The sequence below is a fragment of the Ornithorhynchus anatinus genome, chromosome 21 (genome assembly GCF_004115215.2).
Source record: "Ornithorhynchus anatinus isolate Pmale09 chromosome 21, mOrnAna1.pri.v4, whole genome shotgun sequence".
NCBI classification, from domain to species: domain Eukaryota; kingdom Metazoa; phylum Chordata; class Mammalia; order Monotremata; family Ornithorhynchidae; genus Ornithorhynchus; species Ornithorhynchus anatinus.
This window is the reverse complement of record NC_041748.1, coordinates 12,199,059-12,214,523: the sequence shown is the minus strand read 5'-3', so window position 1 is coordinate 12,214,523 and position 15,465 is coordinate 12,199,059. Positions and strand designations below refer to the sequence as shown.

Below are 15,465 nucleotides of genomic sequence, written 5' to 3'. Positions count from 1 at the left end.
GTGACCTGCCCACAGTCACACAGCTAAGTGGCAGAGCCGGGAGTCGAACCCATGACCTCTGACTCCCAAGCCCGGGCTCTTTCCACTGACCCACGCTGCTTCCCCTAAATAGGTTTTCACCCTGTCTACACCCTGGGTTGACACAGTGACTACACCATGCGTGTATCTAAACTCCCAACTGCGTCTACACCTGACTTCACCTTACTCTTCCTGATCCCCTTCTGTGTCAACACCGCACACGCTCTCTGTTGGGCTCAGCACTAGACGTTTGCACTCTGATAACTACGATATGCGTTAGGCCTCAACTCTGGGCCCGGGACCGTACTAAGCACTCGAGAACGGGCAAGACATTGGAACGCTGCGTTTGGCGGAGGAGTGCGGCTTAGCGGACGGAGCACGGACCTGGGTTCGTTCATTCGTTCATTCAGTCGTATCTATTGAGCGCTTACTGTGTGCAGAGGACTCTACTGAGCGCTTGGAAAGTACAATTCGGCAGCAGATAAGAGACGATCGCTACCCGACGGCGGGCTCGCGGTCGAGAAGGGGGAGTCAGACAGCAAAACAGGTGGACGGGCATCGACAGCATCAAAATAAACAGAATTATAGATATATACACATCATTAATAAGTTCTAGTCCCGGCCCTGCCACTTGTCTGCTGTGTGACCTTGGGCAAGTCACTTAACCTCTCTGTGTCAAATGGGGATTAAGACTGTGAACCCCGTGTGGGACACGAATGCGTCCATCCTGATTACCTTGTAATAGCAATAATAACGTCGGTATTTGTTAAGCGCTTACTACGGGCAGAGCACTGTTCTAAGCACCGGGGGAGATACAGGGTAATCAGGTGGTCCCACGTGAGGCTCACAGTTAATCCCCATTTTACAGATGAGGTAAGTGAGGCACAGAGAAGTTAAGTGACTTGCTCACAGTCACACAGCTGACCAGTGGCAGAGCCGGGAGTCGAACCCATGACCACTGACTCCCAAGCCCGGGCTCTTTCCACACTGCTGTATCTACCCCAGCGCTTAGAACAGTGCCTGGCAAATAGCGAGCGCTTTACAAATACCACAGAAAAACCCAAAACAAAGCAAAAACACAGTCCCCGGCCTACAAGGGAAGCAAGGCCGAGGAGGAGGGAGAGCAGGTCCCGAATCCCCATCGTACAGATGAGGAAATGAGGCCCAGAGAGGTGAAGTGACTTGTCCAAGGTCATACATCAGGCTCTAACTGCCCTCGCCTAAGGACCAGGCGTGCGGATGAACCCACAAAAAGCAAGTTCCCTAGGGAGGACTCACCCCAAGCTCCTCCCGCTATTTAGAGACAGATTTTACATTTTCAGAAGAGGCCTAGATAAGGGAAAACGGTGTAGACACGGAGCGGTGAGTCAATATGTCTGCAAGAGATTCTGGAACTCTTACATCAAGTCACTTTTCAAAGCCAACACTAAGGGTAGGGGCCTCATTCAGCGCTTAGAGTAGTAAGCACTTAACAAACGCCATCATCATTATTATTATTATTAGCGCTGGGACGGAGAAAAGCTACACTCTCCGAAACTCACCCAAGGGACGTGTTCGTAATCCCTAATGGGGCAGTGGGATCCATTATCTTCCAGTGGGCCACAGACAGGCTGGATAGGATCCAGTGGAGCTATTTAAAACAAGAATAGGTACAGGAAATGTGTTGGGTGGCTTCCAGGCAAGTGCTATTTCTCTAAAATTCATCTGAGCATCATTAGCGAGAAGCAGGGTGGCTTAGTGGAAAGAGCCCGGGCTTGGGAGGCCCAGGTCGTGGGTTCTAATTCTGCCTCTGCCACTCGTCAGCTGTGTGACTTTGGGCAAGCCACTTCACTTCCCCCGAGTAGACCGTAAGCCCGTCCAACGGCAGGGACCGTCCCTCTCTGTTGCCGACTTGTTCATTCCAAGCGCTTAGTACAGTGCTCCGCACATAGTAAGCGCTCAATAGATACTATTGAATGAATTCTCTGTGCCTCAGTTACCTCAGCTGTAAAACAGGGATTAAGGCTGTGAGCCCCACGTGGGACAACCTACCTCGTGCCTTGTCCAGTGTTTAGAATAGTGCTTGGCACATAGTAGGTGCTTAACCGATATTATTATTATAACTATATTACATTGGGTCACCGAAAAACAGGCTTCAAGAGGGCTCCGACCGCTCGCTCAGAGAAAAGCTAGAGCCCATCGCTGGCTGGCAATTCTGAGGATCAGGGAGTGTGGGCAAAGACCCTCTGAAAAGCTGGCAGGGGGCAATTAGTTAGTGATGAGCTGTTTTAAAAGTGTACGAACCCACACAAGGTCCCTCTGTTTTCGGGCTGGCTCGGGCCGGTGGGCTGGTGGAACACCATTTCTTATAATACCCAATTGCACATTGCTTTTATGAGCAAAGGTCAAATTCTTCATTGCCCATTTGGGTTTAAAAGAGGAAATTCAAACTACAGAATGATGTTTTGTGCTGAAGAAATCCGGGCCAAGCAAAGCTCCGATTTCCAGTTTCCTGACTCCTGCCTTCAGGCTTCTCTTAGCTTTCCACTGCTGGGGCAGGATGTCGGGGCTCTCATCCGCTTTATCCAGCTCGATATTTTGGTGATAAAAGGTAGAGGTGCAGCGGCACCGCTTCGGATGACAGTTGACGCCGTGGATGGTGCAGGAGGCGAGAGAAGAAAACAGAACCGCCTCAGCTGCGGTGATTCCAGGCTCTGCTGGCTATTATCGGCTGCTTCTGCGGAGATGACGTGATTTTTCTCAGGGGTTATGGGGGGGAAAGAAAACACTTCAGAATGAACTACAAAGTATGGGACACCAAGGGAAAAGGAGAGAATACCTTCCACATTTGCGACAACTTTATCTACTTCTGCCTTTTTAAGAAATGGGGTCGTGGAAGAGGACAGAGCCCAGGGACAGACCTGTCGCTTGCTTGGGGGCAAGGATTTTTTTTTTTTTTGGGTATTTATTAAGCGCTTTCTACGTGCCAGGCACTGTACTATGTGCTGGAGTAGGTACAAAATCACCCATTTGGACAGAGTCTCTGCCCCACATAGGGTCCCCAGTCTAAAGTAAACTCTCTGGGAGCAGGGAACGGGTTTTTCTTCTTTGGTGCTCTTCCAAGTGCCTGGTACGGTTCTTGGTACTCCGTAGATGCGCGATAAATATCTTTGATTATCTTTTTTCACGGTATCCGTTCAGCGCTTGCTATGCGCCGGGGACTCTATGTACTAAGCACTGGGGTGGATACAGGGCAATCGGGTTGGAAGCAGCTCCTACCCTACAAGGGGCTCACAGTCTTAATCCCCATTCTACAGATAAGTGAGGCATGGGAAAGTGAAGTGACTTGACCAAGGACACACAGCACACAAGGGGCAGTGCCAGGATTGGAGCCCAGGTCCTCTGACGCAACGGCGTGTGGTCCATCCACTAGGAAATGCTGCCCGAAAGGATGGTTCACCAGGTCCATGTCCCTACACCTCACCTGCCCCTCGGTACTGGTCGATTGGATGTTTGCGCCCTTCACCTTAAAGCTGGATCCATCATCTGCCGACCAGCAGATCACGCCCGGGTCCCCGCTGGCTTCTGGCAAGAAAGATGGCTTGATGCCAACAGCGAATGAGTACCGCCTCGACGCCCCGCACCGTCCCCGACCATCGCCGCCATCCCCGCGGCAGCAAACTCATTCCTCTTTTGAAACGTTTCCCAGCCCAAACGCTTAAATCAGGCAACGCTGATTTGAGGGGTCTTCCGAGGTTTACCCCTTAATTATAATCAGGTCTCCGTGCCACCTATTTCCTCCGGACTATAACATTTTATGTTTTCTTTTAGGCTTAAGTTGAGGTTGGCCTTTTTTTTTTAGTCCCTGTTATGAAATAAGATATGAGTTTATTTTGAGCTTTACTTATCTTTCTGCCAAAAAGCAAAGTAAATCGGATGATTTTCTTCATCCAAAGTTCAGCTTAGACTCATTCAAAGCCTTTCAACCTACAGACCGAATAGGAACCGCGGTTTACGTCTCCCGGTGGGCCAAGTGAAATCACAGTCTGTTCCGTGTCTGTATGACGCTTCTGACTTCAGAGCAACTGAAGAATGTTAACTACTTGGGATACTCCTAAAAGACTCAAAGGAAACACATGAGAACTTGGGAAGGGCAGAAGGTAAAATCGCCTAATGCACCTTTTGCGGCCGCTCCTTCTCCCGCTCGTATCTTTAAAGAAACACCGGTCATTTCGCCCACTTCCTCCATGATCCACTTGGGTCTCCAGTCTCTCCCTTGGCCCCGTTGAGCAACCTAGGACAGTGATAATGTGCTTACTACGTGCCACGCAGAGCACTAGGCGCTGAGGGAGATACGAGATAATCGTGTTGGACACGGTCCCTGTCCCACTGGGCCTCAGGCAGAAGGGGACGAGGTGCAGAGATCTTTCGCATCCTACGGGTGCGCCGAGGGACATGGTTGCGTTCAAGCACGTATAGCACAAGTGTGTCCTGAGGAAGAAAGGAAACAGAGATGGGAACCACAGACGAGATGGGCCCCAAGATGAAAGGAGATGAAAAAACAAAGTCAAAGTTGTCATTCCGCTCAAGGCGGGGAACGTGTCTGCTAATTCCCTTGTATTGTACTCCCCAAGAGCTTAGTACAGTGCTCTGCACAGAGTAAAATCTCAATAAATTCCATTAACTGATTGCTTTTGCCTCTAGTCATAACTGGGGCATTTGTTTAGTGCATACTTGTTTTTTGTTTTTTTTGCCAAGCACCCAATTAAGCATTCTAAGATAGATTGGAGATTCTTTGTCCCACCTGGGGCTCTCGGTCTAAGGGGAAAGAAGGACAGGTATTTAATCCCCATTTTAAAGATGTGGAAACTGAGGCACAGAGAAGATCAGTGACTTGCCAGAGGTCACACAGCTAACCAGTGGCAGGCCAGGATTAGAACCCATGTCCTCCGACTCCCAGGCCCATGTTCTTGCCACTAGGCCACGCGGCTTCTCAATGAAAAGCACTTGAACTTCGCGTGCAGTTCTAATCACCAAGTCGAACAAAGGACATGTAGCGCTGGAGACTCAATCAATCACTACATCAGTGGCATTTATTGAGGGCTTACTATGAATAATAATAATAACGATGGCATCTGTTAAGCGCTTACTATGTGCCGAGCGCTGAGGTAGATAAAAGGTAGTCAAGTTGTCCCACGGGGGGAATCACAGTTGTAATCCCCATTTTCCAGATGAGATAACTGAGGCACCGAGAAGAAGTTAAGCGGCTTGCCCAAGGTGTCACAGCAGACAAGGGGCGGGGGTGGGATTAGAACCCATGTCCTCTGACTCCCAAGCCTGTGTTCTTTCCAGCAAGCCACAAGATCGCTGTACTAAACGCTCGGGACAGAACAATTCAATAAATTTGGTAGATAGAATCTCTGCCTCCAAGAGCTTACATAGATTGGAATGATTAGGATCCTTCGGTCCGGAAAGATGCAGGCCGACAGAAGTCGTGATCAAAGTTTACGGGATCATGAAGGAGGCAGACAGGGGAAAGATGGAATTGTTCATCGAATCCCACAGCACCAGGGCGAAGGAACACCCAGTTGGCTCTTGAGGGTGACAGGTTTGGTAAAAAAAAAGAAAATAATCATCCTACGACACGCAGATACAATCATGGATGATTAGACAAAAAAAATGAAATGAGGGCAGGGGCCGAGTCGTCTAAGTCTCACTGTGTCCAACCCGATAAACTTGCATAGTAACGTTGGTATCTGTTAAGCGCTTACTATGTGCAGAGCACTGTTCTAAGCGCTGGGGGAGATACAGGGTGATCAGGTTGTCCCACGTGGGGGGGGGGGGGGTCACAGTTTTAATCCCCATTTTACAGATGAGGTCACTGAGGAGACAGAGAAGTGAAGCGACTTGCCCACAGTCACACAGCTGACAAGGGGCAGAGCCGGAATTCAAACCCATGACCTCTGACTCCCCAAGCCCGGGCTCTTTCCACTGAGCCACGCCGCTTCTCTACCCCGGTATCTACCCTAGTGCTTAGAATAGTTTTTGACACAGTAAATGCTTAACAAGTACCATGATTATTATTATTATTGCTATTATCCTTCTCTACAGTGTAAACTCATTGCGGGTAGGGAACAATTGCCGTATTGTACGCTCCCAAATGATTAGTATAATGTTCTGCACGAAGGGAAAGTTGGGGACACTAGCTGGTCCAACTTTCTCTCCTGAGAATGGGTTTCCAAGGAGGGCAACCATCACATGGTTTTACCCAGGCCTGGATCAGAGATAAACTCCAAGAATGGATGGGTCACGGGATGGTCCCGAAATGGTGCGACTGACGCTTTGAATGCCAGAATGTGGTATAATAACGTTGGTATTTGTTAAGCGCTTACTACGGGCACAGCACTGTTCTAAGCACTGGGGTAGATACAGGGTAATCAGGTTGTCCCACGGGAGACGCACAGTTAATCCCCATTTTCCAGATGAGGGAACTGAGACAAGGAGAAGTGAAGTGACTTGCCCACAGTCACCCAGCTGACAAGGGGCAGAGCCGGGATTCGAACCCATGACCTCTGACTCCCAAGCCCGGGCTCTTTCCACTGAGCCACGCTGCTTCTCTGTGGAAGTACGGAAGGCCGCAAATTAACACTCGACGCAGGGGACAGTGGAGCAGGTGAGGGGCGAGCAGAGAAACGCGTACAAAACCAAGGCTGGGAGGTGAAGGGGAACCCCTAGTTGTCCGGAAAGGAGCGTGGTGAAATGGATAGAGCACAGGACTGGGAGTCAAAGGACCTGGGTTCAAATCCCAGATCTGCTACTGGTCCGCTGCGTGGCCTGGGGCGAATCACTCAACTTCTCCGTGTCTCAGTTACCTCATCCGTAAAATGGGGATGCAATCCTTGTTCTCCTTCCTACTTAGACTGCGTACAGTCTGATTATCTTCTATCTACCCCAGATACATACCGTGCATGGAACACAGTAAGGGCTTAATAAGTAACATTATTATTATCATTATTAATATCATCATCATTCTCTGTGAATCCTCTACGGGGCTCTACTTATCCAACTTTATCCAACTTGGAGAAGCAGCGTAGCTTTGGCACGGGGTTGGGAGTCAGAAGATCTGCTGTGTGACCTCGGGCAAGTCCCTTCATTTCTCTGGGCCTCGGTTCCCTCATCTGTAAAATGGGGATCAGGAGTGTGAGCCCCGTGGGGGACAGGGACTGTGTCCAACCTGATTAACTCGAATCTACCTCAGCGCTTAGAACAGAGCCTGGCACACAGTAAGCACTCAACAAGTACCATAAAAAAAAAAACCACTCCATCAAGGGCAGGGATCCTGTCTACCACCTGTATTCTCCCAAGTGATCCATTCGTTCATACAATCGCATTTATTGAGCGCTTACTGTGTGCAGAGCACTGTACTAAGCGTTGGGAAAGTACAATTTGGCAACGGATAGAGACAATCCCTACCCAACAACGGGCTCACAGTCTAGAAGGGGGGGACAGACGACAAAACAAGTGGACAGGCGAGTCCTTAAAACAGTGTTCCACGTCAAGTCAGCACTCAAGAAATATCACCGATTAACAGATCAAGAAACTGCCTGAATCCCTGGACTAGCTGTGGGCGCTAAGTGGACAGAGCAAAAGCTTGAGAGTCAGAGGACCTGGGTTCTAATCCTGACTCTGCCACGTGTCTGCTGTGTGACCCTGGGCAAGTCACTTAGCTTCTCGGTGCTTCAGTTATCTCATCTGCAAAATGGGGATTAAGACTGTGTTCCCAAATTGGTACATGGACTGTGTCCAACTTGATTGGCTTGTATCTACTCCCGCTCTCAGTCGAGTGCCTGGCACATAGTAAATGCTTCAAAAATTGCTCGTTCTTTTCCTAGTGGAAATTCTGAGGTGACCTTATTCTCATGTTCTTATTCTCGCCAGCAGCATTCACTGAGAGCCCCATCCTGAATATTCATTCAATAGTATTTATTGAGCGCTTACTATGTGCAGAGCACTGTACTCAGCGCTTGAAATGGACAAATGGCTAACAGATAGAGACAGTCCCTGCCCTCTGACGGGCTTACGGTCTAATGGGGGGGAGACGGACAGTCGAGAACAATAGCAATAAATAGAATCGAGGGGATGAACATCTCAGTAAAACAATAGCAAACAAATAGAATCAAGGCGACGTACGTCTCATGAACAAAATAAATAGGGTAATGAAGATATACACAGTCGAGCGGACGAGTACGGCGCTGAGGGGATGGGAAGGGAGAGGGGGAGGAGCAGAGGGGAAGGGGGGAAAAGTGGGTTTGGCTGTGGAGAGGTGAAGGAAGGGGTAATACTAAATACTAATACTAAATACGAATCCTAAATACTGAGTGGTGGCTCCAGAGAAGGGGAAGGCAAACAATAATCATTATTATCATTATGGTATCTCTTAGACGCTTAGGACGTGCCCAGCGCCGTTCTAAGCAATCAAGTAGCTACAAAATAGAATGTTCTCCCCGTGCCACCCGGGGTTCACTGTCTAAGTGGGAGAGAACAGGCGTCGATACGGAAGACAAGCGTGAACTGGTTTCCAGGCTCCAGTTCTGGCAGACTGGTTGTCAAAGGGAATCCTCGCTGCCGTTATACGTGGGGGGATTTAAAGACGCCGCGACCACGAGAGGTTGCAAGGCCGACTCGGACCGCGCCACCGCCCCTCACAACTTCATCGCCTCTTTCCTGGAGCACAGGCTCTTCCCACACGAATTTAAGGCAGGGCAGCGTCCCTCCTCATAAAAACGCACGAGGGTTTCTCAACGAACGCGAGTTTCACAGAGAGGCCCAACGTTAGTGTTCTAAAGACCAAGTGAATGGTGAGCAATTTGTCTCCGGGTCCGGGGAAGGTCAGGCGGGGTTAGAACTGCCTGAAGTAAGGAAACTCGAGACTTGCGGGACGGAGTCTGTGTGTGTACACAAACACACACGCGTGTCCAATGCAAGCCCATCGTGCGGCCTCCCTGCACACCTACGTTAAGGCAACGTATTCATTCTCTGGAGAAAACACTAATGCAAGGAAAAGTCCAGGGAAAACGTGGAAGAAGCAGACCAGCAGCTAGATGGATCGAGACCGTAACAGCGATAACGGAAGAACCGCTGGAAAGGTTACGGATTATGGCAGAACACAGGACGTTCCGGTGAAGATACATCCAGAGAGTCGCTACGAATCAGAAATGACTGGATGGCCCATAATAATGAGAAGAATATTAATAATAATGACATCACGGTGTCGGCACCGGGGCCGGGGATGGTGGAGACCGGAGAAACAGCGTGGCCTAGTGGATAGAGAATGGGCCTGGGATTCAGAAGGACCTGGGTTCTAATCACCGCTCTGCCAAGCCGTGACCTTGGGCAAGTGACTTCTTTTCTGTGTGCCTCAGTTACCTCGTCTGTAAAATGGGGTTTGAGACTGTGAGCCCCACGTGGGACAGGGACCGTGTCCAACCCAATGTGCTCGTATCTCCCCCAGCTCTTAGTACGTTTCCTGGGACACAGCAAGCGCTGAACAGATATCACGACTATTACTTTCACCTGCCCGGAATATCTACCGACAGTGCAGTCGCCCCTGGCCAGCACCCTTTGGACATCCCCTTTCCAGACCCGAAGGAGACGGAGCAGGGGAGGGGAGGCCATGCTAGCAGCAGTGGCTGGAAGAGTGATTTTTGGCTGTAATAATCATAATCACACCTTGAATTTCTATGGCGCTTTTATTTTCCCCAAGCGCTTTCACAACACTGATCTCACTTTGTCCTTGCGGCGGCCCAGTGAGGTAGAAGGAGGCAGAGATTACCAGGCCCATTTCAGAGATGAGAAAAACAAGGCCTACAGAGGTCGGGTGACTTCTCTGAGGTCACACAGCAAGCAAGGGACAGACCTTGGACAAAGATGACATTTCTTGATTTTTAGAGCTCTGCTCTTTCCACTAGATCTCGCCGCCTCCCCAAGAAAATGTACCTCACCGTCAAATCAGAATGAGGGAGGGACAGAAGGAGCCAGCTTCTTCACTCCTAGCTCTTGCCGGGGGGCATCGCTAAAGCCCTGTGGGGTCCCGGACAAGGGGCTCTGTTTTCTACGTCAGCCTTATTCAGGCCCGACAATGACATACTGAAAAGGGCCCCGGACAGAGACTGAGGCGACCTGGGTTCTAATCCCGGCTCTAGCCTGCGGTGTGACCTTGGACAGGTCACTTTACTTCTCTGCCTCCGTTTCCTCATGCGCAAAATAGAGGTGAAAAACCTGTTGCTCTTCCTTTGACTTGAGGCCCGTGTGGGACAGGGACTTTGCCCATTCCAATTATCTTGTACTTAGTGCTTAGCGTAGTTTTTGGCATGTGCTGAGTGCTTAGCAAATACCAACGACGGTGTGTGTGGGTGTCTACATTCAGTCGCTCTGCATTTTACCCTTAACTAACAGGGCTCTGGAGTTAAACATCTATTATCCTTGGGGTCTACAAGCATTTCACAGGCCTTACCTAATCACCTTCTACTAAAACCTCCCGCTCGCCCTGAAGAATCGTTCGCCCCCTGTTTATAGAGGAGGGACGGCGGCCGGGGCTGCATGGGGCAGGCTTAACTTTTAATGGATTTTTTCCAGTGAAACCTAGTATTTTTAATTCCCGGGGTAATCAGGCTGGGTCGTCATGATAACGAGTGTTTCATGCCCAAATTTATCTCACCCCAGAAACACCACAACCAGCTTGAGAAGGAGCACGGCTTAGTGGATAGGCCTGGGACCCAGAAGGACCTAGGTTCTAATCCCGGCTCCGGCACGTGTCTCCTGTGTGACCTTGGGCAAATCATTTAACTTTTCTGGGCCTCAGTTCCCTCATCTGTAAAAAATGGGGACAGAGTACGAGCCCCATGTGGGACAGGGACTGGGTCCAACCTCATTAACTTGTATCTACCCAGGCGCTTAGAACAGTGCTTGGCACATAGTAAACGTTCCACAAGTACCATAATTATTATTGCCACCAATGAACTATGAACTCCACTGCTTGTTTCTCCCCCTTAATTCCACCGCCATCCCCACTCCTGTTTCCTCACCCGGCTCCTGCCAACCTAGACTTCAGGGACACTGGCACGGTCTACAGGGGCAGACCGGTGGCCTGGTGTTCTCGTCTGTCCGTCTCCCCCGATTAGACCGTAAGCCCGTCAAAGGGCAGGGACTGTCTCTGTTACCGATTTGTCCATTCCAAGCGCTTAGTACAGTGCTCTGCACATAGTAAGCGCTCAATAAATACTACTGAATGAATGAATAATGAAAGCAGGGGACAACCTGATTCCTGACCCCCGCCCGGAGCAAGACAGAGCAGACAAGACCGTAGGCAGCAGGTTGCCGCTGCCCTGGTTTCTGCTTTTTTCCTTCGGTGCAAAACTGGAGGGTATCAACAAGAGCTGTTTTGTCTAACGCAACACAGGACTGCCGCGGAGACTGGAGAATTCAATTACAGATCCTTAAAATCCTTGGTAGATAGGAAGAATTACCCTGGGCAGGAGCTGTCAATCTGGCAGACTCCTAGGCCAATCAGGAACCATCCCCAAGGGTTCAATCTCCCGAGGAGAGAAAACTGTCCGCAGAACGGCGGCGGATGCCAATCTTTGCACGCCAACTCGCAACAAAAGAACGGGTTGCAGATCCCCCTTTCCTTCCGCAAAAAGGAGGAGGTAAACATGCAGCCTTGACGAAATGCTCTACATGGAGTCCGCGGTTTTGTTTTTTTTAAAAATAGACTTTTGTTTCGCCTCTTGCGGGCTCAGCCGGTAAATCGGGGGAAGAATCAGGATTAGGGCTCAGACCTCCTGACAACCAGTTCTGTGCGCAGATCATTAAATAAAATTTAATCTGGCAAAGGGGCTCTCCCCCAGATGCAGTCTAAACAAGCGCTCTACCCTAACGGTTAAAATCGGTGTAAACATTTAAAATCTTGGGGACGGTAATAAATTTGCCACTTCTGTTCCTATTGATTTACTTAATCCCAGGATCCGGCCGATAGACACATTCACCTTCACCCATTTATCATTTCTGCATGCTCGCCCTGCCTTTTGCCTGACAACCCCCGCTTCGCAGTGTAAACACCAAAGGCTGTGGCTGAAACTGATAAGGATCCCATTACTTTCTCCATTTAAACCTGGAACCCCCCACTGCACTGAACAGTAGTAATTAATCACTAGCAATTAATCACCTTTATGCCTTTCCAGCCAGGTTTTGTGAACTTCTGGGGCATTTTAATTTGGTTTGTTAACCACCATTAGATCATGAGGCGGTTCTAAAAAAAAAAAAAAATCAAAAGACCCTCCCCCTTACTTAGGAACCGTTATTTCTCTTGGAGCCTTCCATACGGAAACTCTTGTTTCTATACTTTTTCCTCATTTTCATTCCGCCTCCCTTCTTCACGACTCTAGACTGTAAGCGTTCAAAGGGCTAGACGGCAGAACCGAAAGGCGACTCAAAACGAAAACTGATGTTCGAATTCCAGCCGGGCCATCCTTTAATATCCTGCACCCTGAACTTCCAAACTCTAAATCACCGCCCAAGCTAGAAAAATATAGAGCTCGTCCTTGGGACGCTAGAGGCTTAGGAAGTCTAACAACCCCGGAAAACTTTCTGCTCATGTCTTTCATTCGGCCCTTTATTTTTTTACCACTTTCCCCTCCCAAAGACTTAGTCTTCTTTTTCAACCTCGGCTTCTAAGAAGTAACAACGGAGAAGGATCAAACCTGGGGCATCGGTGACCGAAAGCACCTGTGACCGGTTACAGGCGCTCTCGCCGTAACATATAATTGCCCAAGAAGCTTACAGAGTCAATCAACCAGGAGATTACTTCTGAGAGCACCAGGTCAAAAATATGATTCACCGGATTGAGGGATGGAATTGTTCCTTTTAAGCAGCAAACCTCAGAAATCACCTTACGGAAGAAGGAGATTCCCAAGATTTGACTGCGTGGACTATCCCCTCCTCATTCAGCTCCTACCACCAGGGTCCTAAGTGCTGCGAGTATCTGAAATCCAAACTTACCAGGCAGACGCACATGATACACGGGTTGTCCGTGATAAACGGGATTTGTAGAACTTCCCCTTCGTTCTCACATTTTGCAACGGATCCTGCAGTGGAAATCAAACATTTTCTTTTTTAATTTAACCCGTCTAAAATTTCCAGGTACAAATACTCGACGTAATCTCTTCCCGGAAGGCACAGGCACCCTTGCTATTCATTTCTTAATCGGTTGGCTTTAAACAACTAAGGGAATCAAAATCAGACACCCAGAAACGATTCCATTTCCAAAAGAGCACATTTTCACGAGGTCCGTCAACGACTGGCCTTTTCGGTCTCCCACAGATGAGAGCGGCTCTCTTTGTGTGTCGTATCTCTGCGCTACTTCAGCGCAGTACTAAGCGTCGTATGAGAAACCCAATAATTCTACAGATACACTGGTATTTCCAACTCACATCTTTCGGGACGTTCCGAGATCAGGCGTCTCACCGGACCGATTTCAAAACGAAGCAAATATCAAAGATCTACGCCAACGGCCCTCGTCCCGATCAGCCCCCCATAATCTACTGTTCGAATCGCTTTTTGAAACATAACACTTTTTGCTTTTACTAGAAATCGACAACATCTTCCTTTCCGCACCAGGTGTCGGCCAAGTGTGTACTTCAGAGAAAAAAAAAAAGCGCAGATCTTCACCTGCCTGAAAACATGTAATTATACCCTATTTATCCTGTTTAAAAAATATATTTTCTTTACATTCAAGGTGAGGCGTCGGGGAGGGGGACAGAGAGCGGGATGACTCCGGGGATCCCGGGGGTCGGATGGAAAATGGGGAAAAGCTTCAGTCCGGTGGGGAGTCGGGAATCGCGCGGTGGATGGAGAGGTGCTCCCGGGCCCCGGGTGAGACGGGCCGGCGTTCCCAACCCTCTCCACCCTGGCTGTTCCCAGATCACCCCGAGAACCACCCGGGGCTCTGGTTTTCCCACCTCTGCCGGGCAGCTTTGCGGACCGGAGGGATGAGCTCGGCTTCTGCCTCCCCACCCTTCGCGCGGTGCCCCATCCTGGCCGGTCCGGCCCTCCCCTCCTCTCCGGGTACCACCGGGCCCGGCTCCGGGAGGACCCTTGGCGGGGGGATGGACGAGGGAGGGAATGGGCCCAGGATCTGGGAATGAGAAGCAATCCACCGGGGGGGATGAGGGGCAGGCAGGGGGCTGAAGGAGGGGGCTTTGGGGCCTGGGCCAGGGGGAACGGCCCCTACCTGTCAGGAAGGAGGAAGCCAGAGCCATGTGGACGCCCAGGTTACCGAGCAGCAGCCAGACACCGACGGTGATCCCGGGCCAGCTGAGCCGCTCCAGATGAGCCAGACCCCTGACCCCGGCCAGGCCGACCATCGTCCCCTGGAGCGGTCTGGAGGTCCAACACGTCCCCCCCTCCTCCTCTTCCTCTTCCTCCTGGTGCCGCTGCTGCTGCCGCCGGCTGCTAACGCCGCTGCCGCTTTGCACAGAGCGAAGGGCTTCTCCCTGACGGCAGCGTGTGCAGAAGGGGACAGGAGGAGGGGAAGGAGGAGGAGGAGGAGGAGGAGGAGGAGGAGGGAAGCGGGGAGGGGAGGGAAAGGGGAGAGCTGAGCTGGGCTGGGCGGAGGGGGTCTCGTCTCCTACTGCCGCCCCCTCCGCCTCCTCCTCTCCCCTTCCCCCTCCTCCTCCACACCCCCTTCCTCCTCCTCCTTTCCTTCCTCCCTCCTCCTCCTCTCCCTCCTCCTCCTTCCCGAAAGGTTTCTGTGGCTCGGAGGAGCCTGCGGGGCGCAGAGACAGCGCAGAGACATTGCAGAGACGACGCGAGAGAGACGGAGCCGGGAGAGGCCGGGAGAGCCGGGGCCGGGCGGGCTGCGAGGGCCCCGACCCGGCCTCCTCCCGCACAGCAACGAGGTGTGTGGGTCTGGCTGTGTCTGCGGGTGCCCGGTTGTCCATTCCAAGCGCTCAGCCTAGTGCTCTGCACACAGTAAGCGCTCAGTAAATACCACTGACTTAATGATTGTGTGTGTGTGCGTGTGACACGGAGGCAGGGATGACGAGCTTCTCCTGTCCCCAAGGAGACAGCCACCTCCATCCCCACCAACGCACACAATACTCCCACAACACACACCCCCTTCCCAGCAGCTCACACACGTACCGCACACTCTTGCCATGCTCACACAACACACGCACACACACCCGAGCTACCTCCATCCCCACCAACACACACCACACACAGTACTCCCACAACACACACCCCCTTCCCAGCAGCTCACGCACTTACCGCACACTCTTGCCATGCTCACACAACGCACGCACACACACCCGAGCTACCTCCATCCCCACCAACACACACCACACACAGTACTCCCACAACACACACCCCCTTCCCAGCAGCTCACGCACTTACCGCACACTCTTGCCATGC

The 15,465-nt window shown here is 50.9% G+C and overlaps 1 protein-coding gene across 3 annotated transcripts in view; it reads right to left on the bottom strand.

Annotated features, from left to right (window-relative positions):
- The window catches only part of BMPER (BMP binding endothelial regulator), a 235,034-nt gene extending 220,421 nt beyond the window's left edge, over positions 1 to 14,613 (bottom strand). For 2 of the 3 annotated variants that reach the window (XM_029049425.2, XM_039915095.1), the window contains exons 1-2: positions 14,285 to 14,612; positions 13,054 to 13,139 (exon numbers count right to left, since the gene is read on the bottom strand). In XM_029049425.2, coding sequence (XP_028905258.1) covers positions 13,054 to 13,139; positions 14,285 to 14,417 — 219 coding nt within the window. In that variant the 5' untranslated portion in view covers positions 14,418 to 14,612. Of the gene's footprint in view, positions 1 to 13,053; positions 13,140 to 14,284 lie in introns of all 3 variants that reach the window. The other variant, XM_039915096.1, reaches the window with a different exon arrangement.
- Between the last annotated feature and the right edge of the window lie 852 nt (positions 14,614 to 15,465).